We start from the raw sequence: 27,025 nt of genomic DNA on the forward strand, positions 1-27,025 counted from the left end.
CGATAAAGAAGGCACAAGTTTAAAGATTAGTATGTAGGAGTTTGTAAACATGGTATTGATATCTGTTTTATGTTTAAAACCGCTACAATTAGCAGCAGCTGTTTGAATTCTTATAACGAAAATAATCGGACAATAAAACGCAAAGTAAAATGCAATAGTGATTATAATTTTCTCCAAAATTAAATATGTAATGCGTAATATAAACACATAATAACCATCGAACAAAATTATTAAAATATTTACAATACGGAATTCGATAACCCGAACAATTTATAGGAAGCATTGCCTTGAATAAATACCTACACACCGACTTGAGAAAGCGAGGGAAGGAAGGAAGGAATAGATCAGTTGACCAGACAATAGCTAGCTAAATACATTAAATAAGTAACTATTTAAATAAAGAAAAATGTCATAGACATTTTTGGCAACGATAATCAACAATTAATCTACTTAGACTTACATAAATTATAAAGCTAACATCACATGTAACCTCGGCGTTGGCCTCGTACGACTTCCTATAAATCGTCACAGGTTTTCACATTTTCACATCACTAGCACGCATCCCTAGCACTCGTTATACATACTCCATTAATATGGTTATTTTAATTTAACTACATTGATCGCTATAAACGGAGTGTATGCTTCTTTGTGTTGAACTTGCGCGGTATTATCGATAATGGAAATATAAAAATATTCGAATGTTGCAATTCGATTTTTTCGCTTTATCGATAATTTATAAAGTACCAACTTTTAGCCATGACTTTTTGGAGATGTGCGGTAACTGTTCGTAAAATATTCCGGAATTATTATTATTATATTTATTAGAGATATTAAATCCGTCGAGTTTAACCAGAACTAAAAGAGGTTATTTTATTCATACAAAATAATTTCTTTCTCAATCTTGTTCCATAAACAGATTAAAGCACATACTGTATCAAAAGTAGGTAAAATTGGCTCCTTACAAAGTATCAATATTTCTATACAATTATAAAACTATTATCGATAAAATGGCCGTTTGCAATTCACAATATATCGATAATTGTATAAAAGGTCCGAGTGATCTAAAAAGGATTGTACTATCTCAATACATCTACAAGTTTGTTTACAGTACAACAACAGAAAGTGGAGGCCTCTCAAACTTTATCGATAAAATAAACGAGGCAACTTCAATACAAAATAATAAATAATTCCAAGCTTGATAGTTGTCATCGATGATCGATGTGTAGTTTGTATGACAGTAGGTGCAATCATTTCGGAAACTATCGATATTTTATATAATCCCTTATAATATAACTCGATTACAAATATCAATGTTTAGAGATGTCTCTATCTTCTTTTATATAAGAATATTGACAAGTATTCTTTTATAAAGTATACCGATAGGATTTAATATGCCAGTCGTACAGAAAATAAATTAACAGTTCTTTACCACAGTTAAATCTGCATAGAGCATTTTATTTATAGATTGCCATAGACAATATTTATGAAAAAATATTGTCACATATCGGAAATAATAATACCCTATCAATTAGAAATTCGATTAAAACATTTACCTAACGGAATGAAATTTGTTCTTATATAAAATTAAATTATCGTTCCATTTTGTACTATAAAAACACTATGGAGAATTATGAGTATAATTTGTAATGGTCTAATTATTTTAACTGTCAAGTCATATATTACATAAGGACAAATAACTAATGCAGTTAGGCCAACGGAATAAGGCCTTTGCGAATGGATAAAATGTAGAAATGAATTTAAAAAATCTTAGCATGCATGTTAGTGTCACCCTCATGCCGAATTAAAATCGATATTTTCTACGTAATCGATTTACACATCAGAACTGCATAGACCATGTCCCGTTGTGCGAACTGTTTATCGATAAAAATGCAATACAAGCAACAATTTATTTATCGATAATCACTTAGGCGTGATATCTAAATTAAAATAGCATTTACTTGTCTTTGATTTTTATCGATTAATTAAAAACATAACAAATGTTTACATTCAATAACATTTAGGCAAGCCTTTTTCTCTTATTCAGTTACGAACAGAGAAAAAAACGGCGAAAAACATAATTCGATAAAGAATTGGTAATCTGAGATGTGATTTCATACAGATAACCAATTTTATAAATAGATACATCTTGACATTCAAAAATGATTATAACGACATTGATTTTCATAATATACCATTGATTCTTAGTTGAAGAACAGGTTACTTTCATTTTAGACAATTTATTTGCAATTGTACCTATTACACCAATTGCTGATTGATTTTTTTTTTCAATATAGGCTGTTATTACAAACCTAACTTGGCAATAAAGGTTGTATTATTCAATCATCGACTAAATGACATACATAATAACGTCTAATATTGTAAAAATCTGTCTCTAACAGATTTTTATAGAACTATCTATGTCGATATAATCAGTTTCAATTGTGTTACAAAGCCATTTGTACCAAATAAATGGCAGTCAAAGAAACGTAGCGCTCGCCAAACATTATTTATCAATTATATTTTAATCGATTGTATTCTGAAGCGATATTTCTAGAGATCTCAACGAATTTTCGTAATAGTGAGTAGAAATACAAAATATTCATATTCTGGTAATGGCTTAGCCACGGAAATAGGTTCACTTGACTCTTTTTCACTGATTACAAAAATATACCTATTTGAATTATGAATAAAATTTATCGATTTTTTGCTTCATGTAAATGACACAATATTTGGCAAGCGCGAAGAAAATTCGTCTACAATACATATGTACAAATTATTTATTGTTTATCTAAGATTCCATATAACACATACAATAACATCTCAGAGCAGCCAATTCGACTAGTTTGGTCCAACCGCGACCGCTAATTTTACTGCTAAAGTTTAAAAAACTGTTTATGACGTGTCTAAAATAGGAATTATTTCATCTATTTGTGTTTATTTTCAGTAAGAATAATGTGATGCGGAGCGACCGTTGCAGTTCGATATATTATCGACTATAAATTTTAGATTAAATTCGTTTGTGAATAAAATTTTATTTTATCGTTTTGAAAGAAAAGCAAGATTTATGATAAAATTTCCATTTTAATTAATTTATTTAACTATTTTCAGCCATGCAACCTCTGTACTCTATTATGTAAACTATCTTTATCGATTGTTTAATATATTTTGTCGATTATTCCCTATATTTTATCGATTATCCCGCGGTCGCTCACGCTCGTATCTTCACAATTAGAAGACATTAAGTAGACTGTAGACTCCAGCAGTAGTTGTTATCGATTAATTCAATATGCGATATACTACATTATAGATACAATTACCATATCGGCTCCGTGGAACTGTCACCATAATTCATTACACCGTCTGGAAATAGCAAATAGGTTTAGATGACAAAACTGTATTTAGTTGATTAACCACCACTTTCAATAAATGATCCCGATCGGTATTTTCGATCTATCTCAAAAATGGATCAATAAGAACAAAGTATTTTTGACATGCGTACAAATGAGTTATTTTGATTGGTTCATCCTCGGAACGGATTGAAGATTGAGATTGTTTATTGAAAACGGCTGTAAATTATCAAAAAGCACATTATCATGGATTTTTGGGTAGATCACTAGGTAAATAGGTAAATATTAATATAATGTGACATTAACAAATAATTTTTGCAGCATATTAATGTCAGATTATGATTTTTGCAGTCAACAATGACGACTTTGTGTGGTTCGAGAGTTGTACTATGATAGGTAACTTCATTATTTTTAAGCGCTTAAGGAGTCTACCGCAGTCAAGAACTATCGCTAAGCAATGCTCACCTGCGCGTCCCAGTTTCCAGCGGTTTACCACCACGAGAAGAACGGCGACTTGTGCTGGAACCGCTGCTGGAACGAGTCGAAGAAGCGCGACGACGTCGTGCCGCTCTTCGATCTGGCACCGAGATACTAATTAGATTAGGGGACAGACGGGAAGGGAGCGGAGATATTTCGCTCCTATGATTATGGTCTGAAAATACAGGGGAATCGTTGAGCATTGTCATGCTTTTGAACATAGTTCGGAATCGAACATACTTTACGTGTGTTTTAAAATGTTGTCACTGCTGAGGCAATTGGTTACCATTCTTATACCAATTACAAAAATCTACACCGCTTGGTCCTTCGAGCCGGACATTCCAACAAACTTGTTATTTTACAAAATACTTTAAATTATCAGTTACCTTTCGACTACCACTGCGGGCATCTGTACTAGTTGCACGGGGCTCTTGCCGTCCTTGAGCGCCTGCGTGAGGTTCAGCACCTGCCCGCGGACCACGGACATCTGCCGCTCGAACAGGCCGCGGTCGAACCCGCGGTCTTGCTGCGATACAACACAAGTTTTTTTTATCGCTTTGCATGACGAGACGAGCTTGCCGTTCGCCTGATGGCAAGCGATACGACCGCTCACAGTAGAAACACAATCCAATGGTTGTGTTCCTACTGTTTATGGCCAAAAACTATTGACTTTGAAGTTATAATTATGTCGCCATTAGGTAAATAACTTCTGTAAGGACCTGTCACAACTTCTGAGTAGGTGTTACATCGTGACGAAATCTGCATACCCGAGAAGCTCACTATGAGAATTTGAGGGTATTTAAAATCTGACCGAATTAGGCCAGCGTGGTGAACTAAGGACTAATCCCTCGCAGTTAAGTATTGAATACAGGACTGATATTATTATTTATATCATAATATAAAACTTACTTTGAATAATATATGCAGTTCGTCGCACAGCTCTTGTACGAAGTTCATGTCCGATAATAGAGGAAGTACCAGTTCCCTGCAAATATAATTTACAATCATAATATATGCCTTATCGATATACATGAGATGTTTTGTAATCCTTTTTGTCATAAAATTTATTGTGAGATATATAAACATTCTACAGAGTGTTAATGAAAAAGTGGTACAAATTTTAATCCAGGTGAAGTGGTATCAATTATCAATTTACCATTGAAGAGAAGACCACGGATTTTACACAGCTTCTGAGAAATTTTATTTTGAAATTTTTATGAATATTCTGTTTGTGTCAATTTTAAGTGATTGAATATTACTGAATTGTTGAAATACGACAGTAGTTTAATAAAATTGTATATGATAGTGTATCTCTAGCATATATTACACTAAAAATTTTAAACTAGCATTGAAAATTAAAACGCAAGCTTGAAACATTGTAATAGTAACTAAAAAAATAATCAAGCAATGTTAGTCGCTAAGAAAAAAAATCTATATTAGGCATATTATGCTTGGTGACCCCATCACATCATGGGACGGAACAAACACAATGAGTGACCTGGTTGCACCACTGCCTACTCGTTTAGGGATAGGGTAATGTGTGCGTGCGGGTGCGTGCGTGTGTACAGTACACTGACTTGGTCTCGTGGCTGAAGGGCTGCTTGGCCTGCGGCAGCCAGGCCCAGTGGTAGGGGTAGGCGCGCCACGAGTCGGGGTGCTTGAAGGGGAAGGCGAGCCCGTTGTCGATGGCGGCGATGCGCACGTCCCAGCCCTGCCACTCCTGCCGGGGCGAGATACGGAACATTATGACATATACTTTCATAATAAATATTGCAATTAGCTATATATTTATAAATAGAATAACAACATCTAATAACAGGGGTAAACTTCGAATACAAGATCTCAACAAATTATGAACTTACTACATTTATTTGGTTCACACTGAATTCAACATAATCTCGATGTCTATATCAAGAAATATTACCTTTCAATGCGACTTCATTGCCTTTCTATCTTTATATATCTCTATTCGAAGTTTTATTTTAATCACCTCTACTAGTGCTTCTAAATGTTTAAATATTATTTTATATGTCTTTCCAGCCCTAACACCCACCACTACAACTTCTGTACGCCAGGATCAGCAGTGGCACGCATTTAGCGCCGATCGGTGAAGCTTGGCGAGTCTCAGGGAAAACTAATATGTCATTATCCCGCAACGAAATTAATCAAATAGAAAGACAGGGAGGAGTTGGACATGTTAATTGTCCACTTCCCTCCATAGCAATTACAAAATCATGATCTAGGAGGCGTTTTAACCTCAAGGAATCGATTATTCGTCTCTTGGATTCGATTATTTGTATCGATCTATCGATACTCACGGAGGGGTCCCTGAGGTCTATGTCCCCGCGCGAGGTCTGCGGCGTGGGCGCGTCGTACTTGATGAGCCAGTTGTCGTTGCCGCGGTCCGTGTTGCGGATGATGTAGTCCAGCACCACCAGCCGCTCGAACTGCAACTGGAACCTAACAGTGCCAGGGGCATGAGATTAGTTCAAAGTCAGGGGTAAGCAGAGATGATGCTTTGTTAGGGCGAAGTTACGATGTAGAAAAAGTCATATTTATAGCTATATCGACTAAAATCGACAAAAAAACTCACGTATATAATTGACTGATTTGGTCTTACTAGATTGAAATTTTGTCGATCAATCGTTTTTTATATTAGGTACTTGTATAGGTAGGTAGTATTAGGTATATATATGTGGTAATTTGTTTTCAAGTACAAAAGTCGATAACAATAATTTCCACCTTAAAGTCGACTGGTAGAAAATGCCTTTGGCATTAAGTCCGTCTATAACTTATCTGTTAAATATAAATAAAAGTCCTACTATGTATTTTAATGTGACAAAAATCACTCTACGCTAATCCGAAATATGGTCTATCTCAGCCAAATTTCCTCCAAACTCACGTAGAAAATTCTACTTCCATTTCTAAGAAAAACCAATACAATATGTTCACAGACTATATATATAAATTATAATCACTACATAGTATAAAACAATGTCGCTTTCTCCGTCCCTATGTCCCTTTGTATGCTTAAATCTTTAAAACTACACAACGGATTTTGATGCGGTTTTTTTTAATAGATAGAGTGATTCAAGAGGAAGGTTTATATGTATAATAACATCCATTAAATAGTGGAGAAATACTGTTATTTTGTTATGTTATACCCGTGCGAAGCCGGAGCGGGCCGCTATGTTTTTATATACAACATTCACAGTTGTTCTGTAGTGTATTTAGTATCAGCATTGCACCCGTGCGAAGCCGGGGCAGGTCGCTAGTATTTATGTAAATAATATACGTGGTACTGACTTCCTCATGACGTGTGGCGGCGGCGGGTCCTGCTCGAAGCGCCGCAGCCAGTAGTCCGCGTCCTTGTACCCCTCCACGAACAGCTGGAACGAGCCCATCTGCAAACCAACCAAAAATAACCTTACAGCAGCTGCTATATGACTTCAAATCTATACTTATGTTATAAAGCTGAAGAGTTAGTTTGTTCGAACACGCTAATCTCAAGAACTATTAAACCGATTTTGAAAATTTTTTCACTAATAGGAAGCTACATTTTTGCCGAGTGCTATAGGGAATTTTTTATCTCGGAAAACTTTTTCACGCGGGCGGAGCCGCAGGCAAAAGCTAGTAAAATATATAGACAACTCAATTCGAGCGTGTCGGTTTTTTATTTTATTAAAAACTAGCTTTTGCCCGCGGCTCTGCCCGCGTGTTATAGTTTTTTCTGGATTCAGTTTTCCGTTATAAAAGTTACACTTTATATTTTCCCGGAATAGAAAGTAGCCTATGTCCTTACCGGGGTCTCAAAATACGCCTTTGCCCCAAAAGACAGGGTGTGCGCTTTACTCACTAAACTTTTGGAGAAATAATATATTTTTTTTTAAGTTTTATTATTCCTGCCTGAGGCTGACGAGTGAACGGCCCATCTGATGGTAAGTGATCACTGTCGCCACTGTAATGTTGCTGACTACCGGCTACATAGCCAATAATGATTAACATTAAATAACGTCTGAGTGGCAGTCTGTCATGAAGTGTAGAGATGGTGGACGTTACCTTGGGCGGCAGCCCCATCCTGTTGAACCGCAGCGTGGGGAATTGTTCTGTAATGGCGCGCTTGAGACGCGACCGCTCGCGGTCTATCCGCAGGTAGTTGAACGTCTCCGACACCAGCTTCACCACCTGCGGACAACCATAATGTTATATACTGCGATCTACTGCTCCTGATGGTAACTGAAGTAAGATGTAGAACATGGACCGATCAGTAGCGAGTTTGGAGGCGGGAAGGCAGGGGCGGAGCGGTGCCCAGACGTAAAGGATAACAAGCTTTACAAGAAAAAACTAAAACCATATAACAAAAATAATTTGATAATAACCTTAAAAAGTAACTAAAATCACCCCTATGATAGACGATTTAATAAGCGTTTGTAATATTATTTTACAAACTCGCATGTCACCTATTTTGATCAGGAATAATATTCTAACAATATTTGTCAACAAATAATTTTGCGATAGATAAATCATCTGAGCTATGATGCTACGCTAACATCGTAAGTATATCAAATGTGGGTAAATGATGGCCGGCAGGCGACCTTAGATAACTACGTACACACTGCAAGAAGAACCTAACACATAGAATTGACCTGGCTAAATGGCAATAGGCCAGTACCCTATTACATGACAGCTAATTTGGCGCATTCTACCGACTCCTGCAGTGATATAACATGCATGCACACCATGCACAAAAGACCTAAATTAGTATACAAAGTAACAACAAATGAATCACGCTTCGATTACAAACACCGCTATAATAAACAATGCGGCGTAATTAGGTATTGACATTTTTATCTAATAACTATGTCTTCGCACGACTGGACGACGCACACAGGCGATAAAAGAAGCCGGTATTAACTAGATTCATAGTATTTTATACACGCGTTTTATTATAATCTTCGCCATTTATGTTAAAAGATTAATAAAATTTATTATTTTTATAAACAGGGTGTCATATTAACGACGAATAAAATGAAGCCGATTTTGCACAATTCAGAAGTTTAGTCTTAAAATCGTTTTTATAAGATCATATTTTTTGTACGTTAATAATTTTCTTTAAGTTGATTGATATAATAATAAATTATCGTATATAAACGGAGTTAGTTTTTATTAGGAATTACACGAGTTGAAGCTTGAAAGAAGACAATGAGTACGATTTTTTGCTTTTAGAAGAAACCTATGCAGTCATAATAAATAATATTACAAGGAGGTTGCGTTCATATTTCTTCATTGATAATATTTTTTATAAGAATATAATAAAGGGAAGCCGGTAGAAATCGGATTATAAGGACCCTTCACCACACGTTTTACCATTATCGACTAAATGCAGAATTACGTTATCGTTTATTACAGTCTGTCGTAGGAAATGCAATCTCGTTCTCGCGAAATCTAGCGAGACTGGATTCATGGTCTCGCGAGATCTCGGTGAGGTCTAAAATCTCGCGAGATTGCATTCTCTTGTCCGTGGTAATACTCACCCTGGTCTTAGGCACGATCTTGAGTCCGATCTTGGAGTCGACGAGGCTGGCGCCCGCCTCGGACAGATAGCCCTGATTGGGGATGAGGCACGACCGTCCGAAGCAGCACGGACAGCACAACTTGTGCATCCATTTCGTCCATTTCGGATTCAATCGTCCGTAAGGTTCTTCGTCTTTCGGTTTGAACACGCCGATTATTTTCTGCAAACGTATAATGGAAATACTAAACTCGTTGTTTAATTAAAAAATTTATAGTGTTGCCATGTTATGACTATAAATATTGTTTGATTTGGATATTCTATACGGAAATATATATATGCTGCATACATATCATACTTCAGATTGTTAAAATTTTCAAATCCTTTTCCGCTTAATGTTGAACTTGACATCGTATAACCTTTCTAAACTGTAAAGATTTGCATAACCGACGGTCTCTAACAACAAAATGTCATCTGCAAAATGCGCTCTTTGCAGTATTATGATTTAAAGCTTTCAAAACTATTGATTGTTATAAAAAAATAATTAATTTTTTATTTTGGAATGTAATTGATATTTTAACTTAAAACCTACATAGTGCAACTAGAGCATTTTGAATATGAGATTTTGCTGTTGCAGACTGTCGCATTATTTGAAGAATAATAGTATGTATCGCTCGCACCAAACAAACGAGTAAATCTCGAAACTCGGTTATCCCCGCGAGCGAGATACTGTACGCTCCTGTGGTACAAAACCGCATTAACACATCCATTCTAAAAGAATGGATGCTGCAGCTTTGTGATAAACACGAGAGCGATAACTTGCTTACATTTAACTAAAAAAACTATTTAGAATTATTGATCCTTAAAGTGATAACTATATTTAAATTTGAGGCGAATTTAGGAGTCTCAGTTTACAATGTTTATACAAGAAAAGGCGATTTTTACGGATCGCCATTTGTTTCGTTTCTCGCCACATGTTTGGCTAGCGTAATATGCAAAGAACAGACGATTTCTTTATCCGAAATTCTTATATTTTTATAGCTACAGTTTTAAGTTTATTTTAAACATCTCATAATTAATACTGTATACGGAACAAATGAAACCCATTTTATAGAAGCATGCTTCATCATTATTAAAGAAAGCATTACAAACTACAAAGACCTGCACGATAACCGCAGTGCCATTAAAGAAATTGCAACATTTAAGTCGACGATGTATAGTATTTCCCCATTAACGAGTAAATCCTCAATTACACGGAGCGAGTTTCTTGCGGCAAGTTTCTTGAGGCGAGTCTCGCCTGTACGCGGGCAAAAATTTCGCCATTATGTTCAGACGCGGTAATTTTTATGTTCTTTCAAGAATATCACGTGCAAGATGAAAAAATTGCTTCGTCTATTTGAGCCTTAATGTTATACATAATACCAAACATTTTCCAATGAACTGCTCGCGTGCGACCGTGACCTACCCCACTGTATTAATGTTTGAACAATTTCCACAACACGCTATTAAACGTAATGAGAAAGAAATATTTTCTTCCCTATTTTAGTCCCCCTTGGTGAGGTTGACCCTGAATTTCCTATTAGAGATTATGTGGCAATTATTATGGAAGAACACATTAAACTTGTTTATAATTAGACGATATATCGAAGTTCTCCATTAAAAATTCATATAAACATTTCGTTAAAGCTAGCGGGATTCTGTTCTTTCCTTCCTAGTCAAATATTTAGAAAAATAGACAAACGGAAAGACATTACCGTGATTGTTATATTTAGCAACCCTAGAACTCTTAAAAAAAACCTTTTTAAATTTTCATAATAATAATCATCGGCATTGCTACGGATTTTCTCTAAGGAAGGTAGTTGGAATAAATAAAGGTTGTTAACGAAAGACCTGCACCACGCGAGGTCCCTGTAAATGCAAGGATTTTTATAGGGCGGCCAATGATAATTCTAGGGCGGGCGCCGATCAACCTTACCACCTCCTTCCTCCCTGGCTATACTCGTGGCTATAATGCTTAGAGTAGCTTATACAGGATCATTTTGACATTCCGTTACTAAATGAAAGCACATACACGTCTCCACCTATGCTGACATTGTGCCAAAAATCATCCATTAATAATAATAAATATTTTCACCAAAAATCCTGGTTTTAGTTTTCATATTTTTTGATAATTTTGTAGTTTAATGCGAATATGGCGTGTGCGTGAGTGTATTTCTGACTGAATTATGATAGTGTCGCAGCGACGAATTCTCTTACAGTAGTAATAGAGGCATTAGGGTACGTGAAATTAAAATTACTTTTTATTAATATTTATTTTGTTCGAAACTTACGCTTTTTAATTTTACACCTACAGCTCAAGTAACTTATTGTAAAGTGTTATTTCTAAGTAGATAAGTGTGTGGATTCATTTAGTAACGCAATGTCAAAATGACCATGTATATATGTCTAAACTCTTTTTATCTATGCCTCTATTTTTCTTTACTCTTTATTTACTTTAAAAAAAATTGCACATAATATACTCACTCCTCCAGGATTCTTGACGAAATACGAGCCGCTGGAGCCCTGGTAAATCCTCTCTGGGAAGATTCCATTGTCGATGGCCACCTCCGCCTGCCACACCAGCTCGCTGAACTGTGGGTCATCTGGAAATACAAAACAATATATTAAACACTGTACTAACTAATGAGAGTGGGTAATTAATATTTCCAACTCCTCCCTGTCTTTCTAATCAATTCATATTGTTGTGAATTAAGGCTGATAGGTGCTCCGAGAGACTCGCCGAGCTACACCGCTCGGTGTCATAAAATTTGCCACTGCTGATCCTGACTTACAGGAGTTGTAAGGGAAGTAAGGGCACATAGTCTCGGCATACGGTCGCAATTCTGGGCACGGGTCTCTAGTACTGAGGATCTCGGGTCTCTAGTACTGAGGAACAACAAGATCCAACTAATAGGTATTATAAATCCGAAAGTTTATGAAAATGTTTGAATGTTTGTTAGAAGTAAAAGCAAAAGCAGCTGAACGGATTTGGATGAAATTTGACACTCACATTGACCATGTCCGTGATTAACACATGTGCTACTTTTATACCCGTTCTTTGCTCTTGTGGGAAAAAATGGGGTTTTTAAGCAGATTCTTAATATGTGTCTCGAACAGATGACGCTACGAATTACTAGTGTTTGACGGACTTTTGTAGAAGGAAATGGTTAGTCACGCGAGCGAAGTTGCAAGCAAAATTGTAAATAATATTATTATACTACTAGTTCTACTCGCATTTGTTAACGTTAATAGGTTTCCACTGGTATATAATGTACGACTTGAGTCCTCAACTTGTATTATATTTAGGGTATTTATGTTAGTCTACAACTTGTATTTTGGGTATTTATGGGCAGTAAAGACGATTTACTGCCAGCTGAACAAATTACTCTTTTGCAGACTAACTCCCTTATTCATAAACGTTTTTTATTTAACGACCGAGTAAGGCTGTGATAACAAGTCTGTTTCTCAGTGCTGACGGCATGGCAGTCTTCGCAGTGCGTAGACGTAGGGCCGTTGTGATTGGCTAATATTGAAATACAACAATAATAACCAATCACAACGGCCCTATGTCTACGCACTGCGAAGGCTGCCATGCCGTCAGCACTGAGAAACAGACTTGTTATCACAGCTTTACTCCGTCCTTAGTTAAAAAACGTCTATGAATAAGGGGGTTATACTATAAACACTATACGATTACTATTCGAAAAGTCAAACTCAGTTCAGCTGTTACACGTTAGCCTGGACAATCAATTAAAACTCGTTGAAATGCATTTTTAGGCCTTGTGGAAAGTCCTTTATCACTAAATCGCAGACATTTTATTTTTATATATTTTTAGTATGACCGAAATATGGTATCTGATAAAGATATAGTGTAGATGTATTTTCACTTTTTCAAGAGAGGACAAAGTGTCTATAGAATTATATTATAAACTAGCGACCCGCCCCGGCTTCGCACGGGTGCAATGCTGACTATTTAATGGATGTTATTATTATACATATAAACCTTCCTCTTGAATCACTCTATCTATTTAAAAAAACCGCATCAAAATCCGTTGTGTAGTTTTAAAGATTTAAGCACACATAGGGACAGAGAAAGCGACTTTGTTTTATATTATGTAGTGACGTACAAATAGCACACTTAATAAGGAAACGTCTCGAGGTTTTGGGTCCCCAAGGTGAGAGAATCACATGCTCACACACAGACGAGCTCAGATAACCTTTTAAGACCCAGATGTCGTTATGATTTAATTCATGAGATTATGTCATGCATTCATAAATAATACATAGTAATATCAGCCCTGTATTATATACTGTCCCACTTGCTAGGCACGGGCCTTTTCTACTACTTAGGGATTAGGCCTTAATCCACCACGGTGACCTAGTGCGGATTGGCAGACTTCACACACCCTCTAAATTCCTATAAAGAACTTTTCAGGTATAGAGGTTTCCTCACATTTTTTTCCTTCACCGGTAAAGCAAGCGATAATTCACAATGAATACACACATAACTTTAGAGAAGTCAGAGGTGTGTGCCTTGGGATTTGAACCTGCAAACATTCGTCTCGGCAGTCCGTTCCACATCCAACTAGGCCAGCTATACTCTAAGTGTGTTCCGCGGAACCCTAGGGTTCCGTGATACCTCTGTCGGGGTTCCGCAAGAATTTAGAAAAAAAAATCAAAACACCTCTCTCAATAATAATTAGTAACTGTTACATTGTACTTTTATTATGCTGATTAATAAAAAATACACTTATAAAAACAATTGTTTTATTGTAGGGTTCCATCAAGTATTTTGCTTCCCAAAAGGGTTCCGTCATTTAAAAAGTTTGAGAACCACTGAACTAGGCTATCGCCGCTGTGCGTTAATAAGGCAGAGGCAAATTACGAATTCTATGTATGTAACTATCGAGCCTAAAATGTGATTAGGTGCAAGCCTATCGTCAAATGGGACACAAACACAAATTCCGTGTAAAACGCATGTATTTTCGTGTCAAAAAACCATAAAACTTTTGTTACTAGACCTAGAAATCATCCTAATAAAGGTTACAAAAGGTAGCTACATTCTGGCCGTTCACAACTAGCCGGTTCTAAAATATTTGACTTATGTTTATCGGTATACATTTTATTACAAGATGACCAGGGAATCGATCTCAGAACCTTCTGATTCACAGAATCACAACCCATATATGATATAGTATTTAATTATTTATATATTCACAATCAACGTATGATTCATAAGGATTACAATGACGCGACCCGACTCGGGGACAAAAATCCATAAACGGAAAACCTACTTGTTAAAGCGTAGAGGTAAATACATTAATACAATGGTGAGTGAATTAAATTAATATAAGCGCCAACACAACTTTACTTGTGGACCGTACCGCCGGACTATCATGAACAATTTTGTTGGTGGTAGGATATATTTTATATCCGTCCTGATAGCTATCGCCGTACACAAGGTGTGAAAACCCGCCATAGTGGCCCATGTAAGTGTGTCGCGTTCCGGGATCAGCCTGTATATCCCCGGTTCCAACAGGCCGGCATATTTGTGTCGACTACCTAGGGATAATCATTTTTCATAAGTCGACATTCTATTGGACCCCAGTCCACTTACCATCTGTCGACACAATTATGTTGTCGTTTCCAACAACATAATTGTGTCGACTGACGAGGGATAATCATCTCTCGTCACTCGACACTCTATTGGACCCCAATCCACTTATAATTAGGTGCAGCAGGATCACCGCCATGCACGAATAAAAAAAAACATAGCATAATGACATCTACTATCTTTACTTCAGTTTCTAATTTACCTTAACTGATGAATTCGCCATTTAAATTTCTAGAATTCTCAATACGTAAACTGACAGCAAACTTGGCAATTCATATTGCTGATTATATTCCTTTTTTTATTAATTACTTATAGACAAATTGTATTAAAATTAATCATTACATCATTAAGATTGCAATATCCATCGCCAGCGAAAACATCTTGAACGAATATTCGTTTCTCATCACGCTTTCTCCACTCATAAATATACACGGAGAGGTCTGAATCAATATTGACACCCACCAGTGGAGCGGTGGGCGTCCACCCACGTCACAGCGCCTTATTACAACACTGTTTTGATGCTTTGACGCGCAATGTGCGCGCGTACAAACCGCGTCATAGATTGATGGATACGTTGAAGTATTAAAAACAGTCTATGCTAGGCCGGCGTAATTGTAGCGACTGTTAAGGCTCTCGTAGTATTTCGAGTATATATTAAAACAGTCTATAATACGCCGGCGTAATTGTAGCGACCGTTCAGTTAATACCTCGTAGTATTTTGACTATATTGTATTTACAATGAGGCACAGTTAAGTAAATTTGATTATGAATAAATTTTACGTGCACCTAATTATAATATATTAAATTAAATGAATACTGCGTAGGAACCTCACTTAATAGAACGTAACCTTCGACTGTCAAGCGTGCGCGTGTACTTAATATTGATATTATTATCAGCATCATTGTCATTTAGTTTAAGCGTACTTATTTATATATTCATAGTTCACCTGATTAAAGATTTTTCTGTGAACTTTTTATTATTACAGATAAGCCTACTAATATTATAATTGCGAAAGTTTGTGAGGATGGATGTACGTATGTATTATATTTCCTCTTTCACGAAAAAAACTACTGAACGGATTTGGATGAAACTTTACAGTAATATTGGTTATACATCAGAATAACGCATAGGCTACAATTTATGATGATTTAGTGTAATTTGGTTATAATATAACGATACATATCAAGTAAGTCGGAAAAAAAATATCCCGGAAAACTCCTTCACGCGGGCAAAGCCGCGAGCAAAAGCTAGTATAATATATTTTAATCCACTGTTACTTTCGGAGCCATAAGACTACTTCTTAACTCTTCAGCAGTTAGCACGCTGTAATTGAACATGGCAGAAATGGCTTGTAGAAATCAACTTCTCCAAGATTTCTTGCTAATCGTGAACACGAACGTTTTGTAACGCCTCTGAATGATCCAGTTTTGGTCAAATGATGTAAGAAAATCTCAAACATAATTCACAAAACTAGCACATCATTCGATTCATAATCGTATTCGTCATCGCGTTCTTCGGCCGAAATCTATTTAAATATAGATATATTTAGTGACATAAACACAAAAGATAACATATACGTAGTCACAACAAAAGTGGCTGAAATGGTAGGATATATTTTATATCCGCTCGGATAGCGACCACCGTACTCAAGGTGTTATAACCCGCCATAGTGCTCCACGTGTGTCGCGTTGCGGGACCAGTCTGTGTATATCCGGTTCTAACAGACCGACCTAATAGTTTCCACTGTCGAGGGTCATCAGTCGACATTCTCTTGGACCCCATTCCACTTACCATCAGGTACAGTGAGGTCACTTTGTCGCGCGTATAAAAAACAATAAATGCAAAATTACAAATCGCCTTTATCCTTTTGTGTCCTTATCAAAAGTTTTTTTCTTTACTAAAATAAACTTTAAGGTTTACTTTATTTTAGATATAGAAATAAGAATATTTCGTAAGAAATTAATGTGAAGAAACATTAGACTTTTAAAATTTGTTTAGCTATTTTTGTAAATCACAATATAATATGTCAGAATTTATACCCACGAAAACTACGTACCATTATAGAAATATACTTTCATATCAGAAGTGTTTGTTGCATCAACTCGTCGAAATCTTAAACATTTTCCCTATTATTACGTCATACTAAATTCAAGGAAATTCTGGCAAATGTCGAGATACTCAAGGTTTTGCGTTTACACCAATCTTTGCATATCTTTAGTCGACTAATCCAAAATACAAAAAGGGCCAACGTGTCGGCTATTTCAATCGGATTGCACCGGTTTCATGCAGTTTTCACACAAAGGATAGGTTGCCGAATTGCAGTGACGTTAAGGGCCGGCGCATATACGACGGAGCGCAGCGAAGAGAACGTTTTACTGTCAAAATATCGACATTGTCTTAATTTAAAATATTCTTAGATCTTACTTCCCTTATCATATTATGCTAGAGAATATAGAAATAAAAATAATGATCTCTTGTATTCGGTGAAATGGAGTAACCGAGATTTTTTTGAGATAAAGTTGTACTTCGTTAAATTACTTTTTAATTCTTTGAATATAGTATACTTAATAAGTAGTATATTTAAATAAATATTATGCTCGTATATCGTATAATAATTACACACACACACACTCACGCCTATTAACCCGGAGAGGTAGGCAGAGGCGCAACCAGTGCACCCACTTTCCACCGAGTATTCCATCTCATGTTATAGGGTTCAAGCCTAACGCCATATCGAGCACAAATTCCAGACTCCGGGCTGATACTGAGTAGAAATACACATCATTTTGCCCGACCCGGAGCTCAAACCCAAGACCTCAGCATTTCAGTCGTACCCATGGGCACCGTCAAGATTACTTTTAGGGGGCATCTGCATAAGTAGGTACTTACTACGTAATATCATTATATAATTTTTTTTTTCAAATAAAAATCGCGCGGTTGTTTGCATAATATGCTAAACTATAATAAAACATCAGGGGCCTTATTCTCTATCCCGCACGTTATTTTAACAGTGCGTAACAAGCACGTAACACAACGCATCATGTTTAGGACTACAGAAATTGGCTTACATAATACCATTCCACGCACATTTCTCGAAGATAACATGACACGGCCGCGTTACGCGTTTACACTACCATACAGAATAAGGGCTCTGTGGTCGATAGTTCCCATTGTCATTCAGTTATTTTATTGTGATTTATTCCGGACAGGGCGGGTGCACCCCCTCCCGGCGTCAATGGTCGTACCGTAACACAAATACGCCACCGAGACAGTCATTCCAAATTTAAATGTAATATAAATTGTAGATATTGTTGCTATGTATTCATCGTCACTTATCAATATTGATATATTTACGTATACTCACAGTTTACCCATAAATACGTAACACGAGATAAATATTTTAACACTCATCTGTGTAACTTACGTCAAATCAATTTGAATTAATAAATGTGAAATTGACATCACGTTTTAATGTGAACGACTAATTCAAACAGGCCGGCATAATTGTGTCGTTAGGCGAGCGATAAACATCTCTCGTCACTTAAGACTGTCACATAAATGTATTAATTAACCAATCACAAAAGTCACTCTATGTAATCCATGCTCCCAAATAAACGGTAATAAAATGAGTACTATATTCATTAACTGTTTAATACCATAACTGACAACAAAATTTAATGCAAAATTGTGAAAGACCCTTATAATAATAATTTCAGCCCTGTATTATATACTTGCCCACTGCTGAGAGCACGGGCCTCCTCTACTACTGAGAGGGATTAGGCCTTAGTCCACCACGCTGGCCTAGTGCGGATTGGTAGACTTCACACACCTTCAAAATTCCTATAGAGAACTTCTCAGATGTGCAGGTTTCCTCACGATGTTTTCCTTCACCGTTAAAGCGAACGATAAATTCACAAAGAATAGACACATGATTTTGTAGAAAAGTCAGAGGTGTGTGCCCTTGGGATTTGAACCTGCGGACATTCGTCTCGGCAGACCGTTCCACACCCAACTAGGCTATCGGAAAGACCCTTACTGGATACCAATATTAATAAGGATATTTTGTGCTGTATTATATACTCGGCATGTGGATGCACTTATTACGTTTCTGTCTAAATTTACGGGGATCAAGGCGTGAACTTATGGTAAGTTTTTTACCGTCCTATCTGTCCGTGACCAATTTTTACGTTCCATTAAATAAAACGACTATATCAAACGCGTATGCCCTTAAGGGACAACATAAAAATCAGAGCATAAATTAATCAACAGGCCCGTATTAGGGTCAATGACTTGGGGGCTTTTGATTAAGACCTTGAGATCACGAAAACAATATTATCGCATGTTTTCTTTTAATAGTCTCATTATCTTTACATTTTTGTTGAGAATGATTCAATTTTGTAATTAATCGTATTTTAAATGTCTAGTGTGAACACTGTTTACATTATAAAATAACGAATTTATGAGATACGTATGTCATTTAGGTTAAGATAACCTTATATTTTTAACAAAATGTTACTTTCTAGACATAAAATAATACTTCTTATTTGAACAAATATTATAAACTAGCTTTTGCTCGCGGCTCCGCCCGCGTTATAACGTTTTTCAGGCTAAAGTTTTCCATTATAAAAGTAGTAGTTTCCCGGGAGCCTATGTTCTTCCCAGGGTTTCAAACTGTCTCCATACCAAATTTTATCTTAATACGTTGGGTAGTTTTTGAGTTTAAGACGTTCAGGCAAACGGATGCAGCGGGGGACTTTTGTTTTATAATATATTTTTTTAGAACTTTTTAAGAGGAATAATCCCGACATACATCATTGTTGCATAACTTTAACCGTTTACGCAGCGCACGCAACGGAAGCTCTCAAAACGAATAAATTGTCCCCGTATTTGTAACATGTTTCATTACTGCTCCGCTCCTATTGGTCATAGCGTGATGATATACAGCCTATAGCACCCCACAAATAAAGGGCTATCCAACACAAAACGAATTTTTCAGTTCAAACTGGTAGTTCCTAAGATTAGCCATTACTGCTCCGCTCCTATTGGTCATAGCGTGATGATATATAACTTAGAGCACTCCACGAACAAAGGGCTATCCAACGCAAAAGAACTTTTCAGTTTGGACCGGTAGTTCCAGAGATTAGCCATTGCTGCTCCGATCCTATTGGGTATAGCGTGATGATATATAGCCTATAGCAATCCACAAATAAAGGGCTATCCAACGCAAAAAGAATTTTTCAGTTTGGACCGATAGTTCCTAAGATTAGTAAACAAATATAATGAGAAAGCTTCGAACTGCTAAGCTATCGGGAGTTACACGTGTCATTGTGAGTCAACCATAAAAGATAGACATATGCTGTCGTGGGATATTTTTTACATAATTTTAAGGAGAACATTTCCGTCATACATGATTTCTATGTAGCTTTAACCATTAAGGTTGCACACGCGACGGAAGCTTAAAAAATGGAGTAACTTCTCCCGTTTTCCCAACATTTCCCTTCACTGCTCTGCTCCTATTAATTGTAGCGTGATGAAAAGTATACTATAACCAGCACAGGAGTATGAAAAATAATTGTACCAAGTTTCGTTAAAATCCGTCGAGTAGTTTTTGTTTCTATAACGGTTATACAGACAGACAGACAGACAGACAGACAAAAATTTTACTAATTGCATTTTTGGCATCAGTATCGATCCCTAATCACCCCCTGATAGTTATTTTTGAAATATATTTCATGTACAGAATTGACCTCTCTACAGATTTATTATAAGTATAGATAGAAGATATAGATAAAATAATATGAGTTCTGTTGATAAAAATATTTTAAATTAAAATAATTATTCATAAAACATCTGCCAACCATTGCAATCGGCACTTCGTAATTTTTCCACCTTTGCGTACATACTAAATGAGGGAAATGACCCCCAAGCCAGCCACTAATTCCAGCCCTCGTGTAATGTTTACAACACTTATGAGGCATATGACGTCACATTGCCCGATCGTATACCGCGCACGTTATGAATGTAATAATTTATTAAATCGACCCGCCATCATACATTTGTATAAGCAATTCAGATTCTATGGGCATCGTTGTATTAACTGTTTATGTCCTTCCGCCAGATAAGATTTATAGGTTTATAAAATTATTATATAAAGCTTTGTTGCTGATGGAGTAGGCCGAGATAAAAAAGGGATATTTTTGTATTGGTATTGATGTTTTTTGCAGTGGCGTGAGGTGAATTTTTCCGAAAGCGAACCTGAAAACATATAGGTACTAATATGCATAAAAGCGGCGATAGCCTAGTTGGTTGTGGAACGGACTATCGAGACGAATGTCCGCAGGTTCAAATCCCAAGAGCACACACCTCTGATTTTTCTAAAAAATTATGTGTGTATTCTTTGTGAATTATCGCTTGCTTTAACGGTGAAGGAAAACATCGTGAGGAAGCCTGCATACCTGAGAAGTTCTCTATAGGAATTTCGAGGGTGTGTGAGGTCTACCAATCCGCACTAGGCCAGCGTGGTGGACTAAGGCCTAATCCCTCTCAGTAGTAGAGGAGGCCCGTGCTCAGCAGTAGGCGAGTATTTAATACAGGGCTGATATTATTATTATATTATTATTATGCATAAATGAGGTCTGCAAATCGTTCTAATGATAATTAGATTCTACATATAGAGTAGGCAAGAATCGGGTTATATGGACAGTTAGCCACTGGTATTTTGAGAATAGCTTATCCCCTATCATAATTTCATCTACGAAGACGCGCCCTACCACTTTCCCTAATCGCTTACAGTGCGCGTGAGCAGCATGAGCGCACACGCACACTACGATAGATAGCGTCAAGTTTGAACCTTGGATCAGTCTCCTTATCCTGTGACACCTCCGCTCAAAAGATGGTATAGATCAAAATATATTACATCTGTATATTGCTATAGACCGAACTCTATAAATATTAAATAAACATTACTAAAGAGACGAAATGAAACTGAGAATTTTTAATACGATAAACGGACCAGGATTAATATAAAAAAATGCATGATTACATTAACTTCTAACACAAGCAGAAAAAAATCAAATATACTGATATTTCACAAATAAATCATAATAAATAATTTATTCAAACATGAGATAATCAAGTTTTTGTGCAGTTTGGTGTCATGTAAAACCACATTTCGAGATTTATTGTCGTATATATTAAACGTAATCTATTGGTGGACTGATAATGCGTTTTGTGTGTTTAGATGTTGTGATAGGTAATGTTATCGCGTTATTAGCCAAGGTTAGGCGTGAACTACAAATAGTTTTTACTATAAATATCCTTTTTACTAGATAATAGGTCTTGTATACTGGTCCTTTTAGGTACCACATCATGTAAGCAGTATTTACACTATTGAAGGATTCTGTTGTGTTATAACAGAGTTTTATGAGGTCTGTTATCAGTGGCGGCCCTAAACGACGCGAGGTCCCAGGCGAAAGCAAAAAGAAACAGACGCGAGGCCCCGGGCAGTGTAAAAAAACGTTCCCCTGTTTTAACAGTTTCGTCGGTAAGAACGTAAAAAAAAGGTCCTGCGAGGCACCGTGCGAGGCCTCTGTAAGCGAGAGGCCCCGGACGGTTGCCCGGTTCGCCTCCCCCAAAGGCCGCCTCTGCCTCTGTCTATTATGGAGCGCCGTTCGGTGCTGTTTGTTATAATTCTGGATGGTGTTGCTGTTTATAACTCATGACGTCGGCTATCAAGCGAGCGGATTGCTCGTCTTATCTTTACATAATACAAAACAAAGTCCCCCGCCGTGTTTGTTAATCTGAACTTCAAAACGAACGAATTTAATTAAATTTGGTATGAAGATAATTTAAGACCTTGGGAAGGAAATAGGCTGTTTCATATCCAGGGAAAAACTTTCACGCGGGCAAAGTCACGAGTAAAAGATAGTCATAAAAAAAGGAAGTATACCAGTCCGATTTTCAGACACTACCTTGATCAGATAAACCCAATATCACACTAAATTATTATATGAGTAATATGCACTTTTGCGTTATTGTATAAAAAGTATTTTTACTAATTTCGTAGTATTGTATTGTGAATGCAAGGTCTAAAGTCAATGTTGTACATCTGCAAGGTTTTTCAGATCCTTAATTGACTAAGAGTAGAAAAAATCTGTAATATTTGGCTTGAGTACATTTCTTGTACCTCCACCTATTTGCCAAAAAATCATACAAATTTATTACAATTTTATTATTTTGCAAAACGGCAAATCATTAGACAGCGTTAGCGATACAACTAGATTTATGCACTAATTGTATCTTTTAGGTAATTAAACAGATAATATTGATTTAAAAAAAAAAAACATGAATACAACCATGTGTTCTTGAGTTGCAATGCTCATAAAATAAAATAATTGACCTGTTCCACAATAAAGCAATACATTTTCTAAACACCATTAAAGAATATATTTAAGAACATTAATATTTAAGAGCCACAAAAACAATTAACATAAACAAACTAATTCCTTAAGCAGAGTGATCTGTAGATCTAAGGTTATTGACATTTGAACAAAATAAAAATAAACAATCTAAAACAACTTTATATGTAAACTGGATATTGTACAGTTTTCCTTTATAACAGCTGTATTTGCAGCTATATTTTTGAAGGGCACTGCAAGGTGACCATTACACCTGATGGTAAGTGGAATAGAGTTTGGACCGTGTTTTCTGATGAGAGATGAATGCCTGAGGCCAGTCGGCATTATTATGCTGGCTTGTTTGAGACTGGATATACACAGGCTTGTCCTGGAACTACTTATGTGGGTCCCTATGGAGGGTTTTACAGTTATGTATAATGGTTTCTACCCATGGGAATACAAATATCCTACCACTAGCAGATAGAATTTCCACACAATAGTATTTAGAAAATGTGCCTTTGTTTATTAAATTTTTTATAACGAACTGGATTTCTAGAGTTTTAAATATAAAAGTAAAACCTGCTTCATAATATGTTCAGTTATTTTGTATTTGTATTAATTGCAAATTGCCTTTGGATATAATGGTGAAGGAAACGGTCACAGAATAGGGCATCTGGGAGTTCCATACAAGGATTTCAAAGATATATAAAGTCGTCAATATGAAACAAAGACTTCCCTTATTAACCGAAGGACCAGCTCATGGTCAACAAAAGAAATAACTTAAAATGCTAATAGCATAAATAGTTTTTAGTTTTCATATTTAGACTTATATAACAGACGTTAAGTTTAATGACATAATTAATACCAATTTATTAGATTTTATTTATATTCAATGAGGATCAAGATTGAAGATTAAGTAATAATTATACAAATTGTACATTTGACCTAATTATAGTTTATCTATTCATGTTCAAAAAGCTGTCTCACCTTGGAATGGAATCTATTAATTTGTATATTAAACCAGTTTTTTTCACTTATGTGCTACCTACAAAGTTCTTCATTCTATGTAGAATATAAGAACAAGACTAAATATTAATAGCATTTACTTATAATATTTTTTAAACCATGGTTACTCAGTTGGTGTTAAGTTCACTTTGAAAGCAGAGATGGGAATTTGATAACTATACTAAGATATTTTATTTATTACTAAATCAATGACAGCGTCCGTAGCATATTTGTATTACAGTATGAGTGCAGTGCTAAGGTCTTGGGTTGGATTTGGGATAGGGCAAAATGATATTGGGTTTTTGTCCTCAGTATAAACTTGAATTTTGGAGTTTGTGCCTGTTTTAGTGATAGGCTCGCACCCTATCACATTATATATTAACAATTATAACTTGGAATGGTTTTTGGAATGTTGGAATTATATGATAAAGTAGAAAGTCAATGTCATTTAATCACCGAATGAAGAAGTGCTTAAAGGTGATTTTATAGTTTAAATTGCAATAATATTGTAATAAATTACAAGTATTTTTAAACCTGGCCCATGTCAACAGACAGCGTCAATAAAAATGTTTATTGATTTATCTATTGCCAGTGTTTATTGTAGTAGACTACATACAACTACAAAAAATCACAATATGTTGTACATTTATTAGCGGAGGAGACCAAAACCCTATCATTGTACAATATTTAATACAGGACTGTTTTAATGTCATATTATTTATATGACATTAAAAATTCTTAGTGGCATAGCTATTGAAAGGTTAGATGGTGCATTGCACCAAACCCTTGGATCCTGACCAGGGATCATTACTTTTAAGTCTTCACCCTGTGAAAACCAACATTTAACCATTCTACATGGATAACAAACAGTTTCACCGAGGTCTCATTTTTTTTCACACCTCACCCTTTGACAACTACCTGTTACTGATTATTATATAATGAATTTGGAAAATAAGAAATGAGACTAGTGGACAAGTGGTCAACAAATCATTGACATTCAACCATCAAATTGAATATATTTGTAATGCATAGATAAATTGAATTTCTGCATCCCCTATATGAACTTTAATTATGCCAAACCTCACACTCTGTATGTGCAATGTGTTTGAAAAGGGTATAAAGTTGTTTATTTATGTACTAATATCACCAATTTCTATTTTCACTTATGCTATTGATAGGAAAAAAATTATCAAAAAGACTATGTGACAAAGATAAGGATTTACATTAGTGTAAAAGCTGATATATTTTAAAATAATTTAGATACTTATTTAATATGCATCAAATATATTAAAGTTGTTTCTTGGCAAAATTATTAGTGAAGTAAATAATAATAGTAACTAAATTAAAGAACTAGAACTGTTAATGACAAAAAAAATCTAATCTATACAAAGGCTTAGTGTTAATCACCATATGGATTAACAGATACTGTAATATCACTTTATATTATCATAAATTTTATTAACATAAACAAATAATGAAGCGTGTAGATGATGTCCATATACTCACTGCACTCAAACGGTGCCTCCATATTAATTAATTACAAAAACGGCTGAAAATGTACAACACAGCTGTAACGCTTCACTGAAACTTTCATTCTGCAGCTATGTTCATTACTATTGTGCAAACGCTCACTGTAAATCAACACAGTGAAGTTGTTACAATCAATAACAGAACAAAAGTTGGTTGTAAATGTAAATGCAATTATTTGTGCCAAGGATCGATCACACACGACGTACTCGACGTAAACAATGTCAAAATACGCGCAGTAGGAAAAAATTCAATAAGACATGAAGCCTTACAGCACCCGCAAGAAGACGAACAAGTGTTATCGAGTGTTTACAATCGATAATAATCCACCGCCATATGTTTATTGAGGCGTAATGTCATCTGCGGTGGTTAATTAAGAGATTACATGAATCACGAGATTGCGTGCTGTTTACTCACCAGGAAAATGATTGAACGAGACCTCGAAGTCGCCGCGGCCGCCGAGCAGCGGCTGCGACTCCCGGTTTACTCCTGGCGAATCCACGTTGCCCTCGAACCCGACCTCTGGCACTAAACAGATCTCTTCTGAACTACTGGATAGCGATACCACACCGTCATCGGGCGGCGCGATTATTGTGTTTGGTTTGTCGAAATCGAGATTCAACAGAGTCTCTTCCGTACTCATGAGTAATGTTAAACAGAGAATCTCTACCGAGCCTCATTTATTTTCGTATAATTTCTTTGTTTCACAATCATTTACACAAACACTTGACTTCATTCAGCAACCGTGCAGAGATTATAGAACGTAACGATGACAGTTCAATAAATGACAACTAGAGGTCATAGACATTATTTGTTTTTCAAGTTAATGATGTGCTTCATTTGCTTCGTTATAATACTACATCTGCGGTAATTACCGGTTTTTACTCTATAGATATCGATAATAAAACTGGATCACTAAATGTTATGTAATGGCACAACATTGGTTTGTGGCGCCATAATTTAAATTTAGAACAATGTGCTGCATAAACTTAACATTTACTACGATTCAAAAGCTTGTTCTTGTTCTGAGTTCAAAACTTTATTTTTGTTTTGTTGTGTTTTCAATGCAGTTTTGCAAGTAAATAATAATACTATATTATCTATACG

The 27,025-nt window shown here is 35.9% G+C and overlaps 1 protein-coding gene across 2 annotated transcripts; it reads right to left on the reverse strand.

Annotated features, from left to right (window-relative positions):
* Nucleotides 1–145: 145 nt before the first annotated feature.
* Nucleotides 146–26,688, reverse strand: LOC115440505 (phosphatidylinositol 4-kinase type 2-beta). Of its 2 annotated transcripts, none has more exons than XM_030164844.2 (11): nucleotides 26,336–26,688; nucleotides 11,860–11,978; nucleotides 9,359–9,559; nucleotides 7,884–8,009; nucleotides 7,131–7,228; nucleotides 6,143–6,284; nucleotides 5,402–5,544; nucleotides 4,734–4,809; nucleotides 4,211–4,350; nucleotides 3,813–3,924; nucleotides 146–3,360 (listed from the first exon to the last, which is right to left on the reverse strand). In XM_030164844.2, the coding sequence occupies exons 1-10, from the start codon at nucleotides 26,559–26,561 to the stop codon at nucleotides 3,837–3,839; spliced, it is 1,359 nt and encodes a 452-aa protein (XP_030020704.1). In that variant the 5' UTR covers nucleotides 26,562–26,688; the 3' UTR covers nucleotides 146–3,360; nucleotides 3,813–3,836. The 2 variants fall into 2 exon arrangements, with proteins under 2 accessions (XP_030020704.1, XP_030020705.1); XM_030164845.2 differs by lacking the exon at nucleotides 26,336–26,688 and adding an exon at nucleotides 25,898–26,128.
* Nucleotides 26,689–27,025: the final 337 nt, after the last annotated feature.

This window comes from Manduca sexta, chromosome 6 (assembly GCF_014839805.1).
Source record: "Manduca sexta isolate Smith_Timp_Sample1 chromosome 6, JHU_Msex_v1.0, whole genome shotgun sequence".
NCBI classification, from domain to species: Eukaryota; Metazoa; Arthropoda; class Insecta; order Lepidoptera; family Sphingidae; genus Manduca; species Manduca sexta.

Bases quoted from the DNA above. Each gene is read 5' to 3' on its own strand.
- LOC115440505 (XM_030164844.2), bottom strand. From the start codon at position 26,561: ATGAGTACGGAAGAGACTCTGTTGAATCTCGATTTCGACAAACCAAAC. The intron at 9,560-11,859 runs GTGAGTATATTA...ATACGTTTGCAG, and splicing joins TCGTCAAGAATCCTGGAGGA to AAAATAATCGGCGTGTTCAA. The intron at 4,351-4,733 runs GTAAGTTTTATA...GTTGTATCGCAG, and splicing joins AACTGCATATATTATTCAAA to CAAGACCGCGGGTTCGACCG.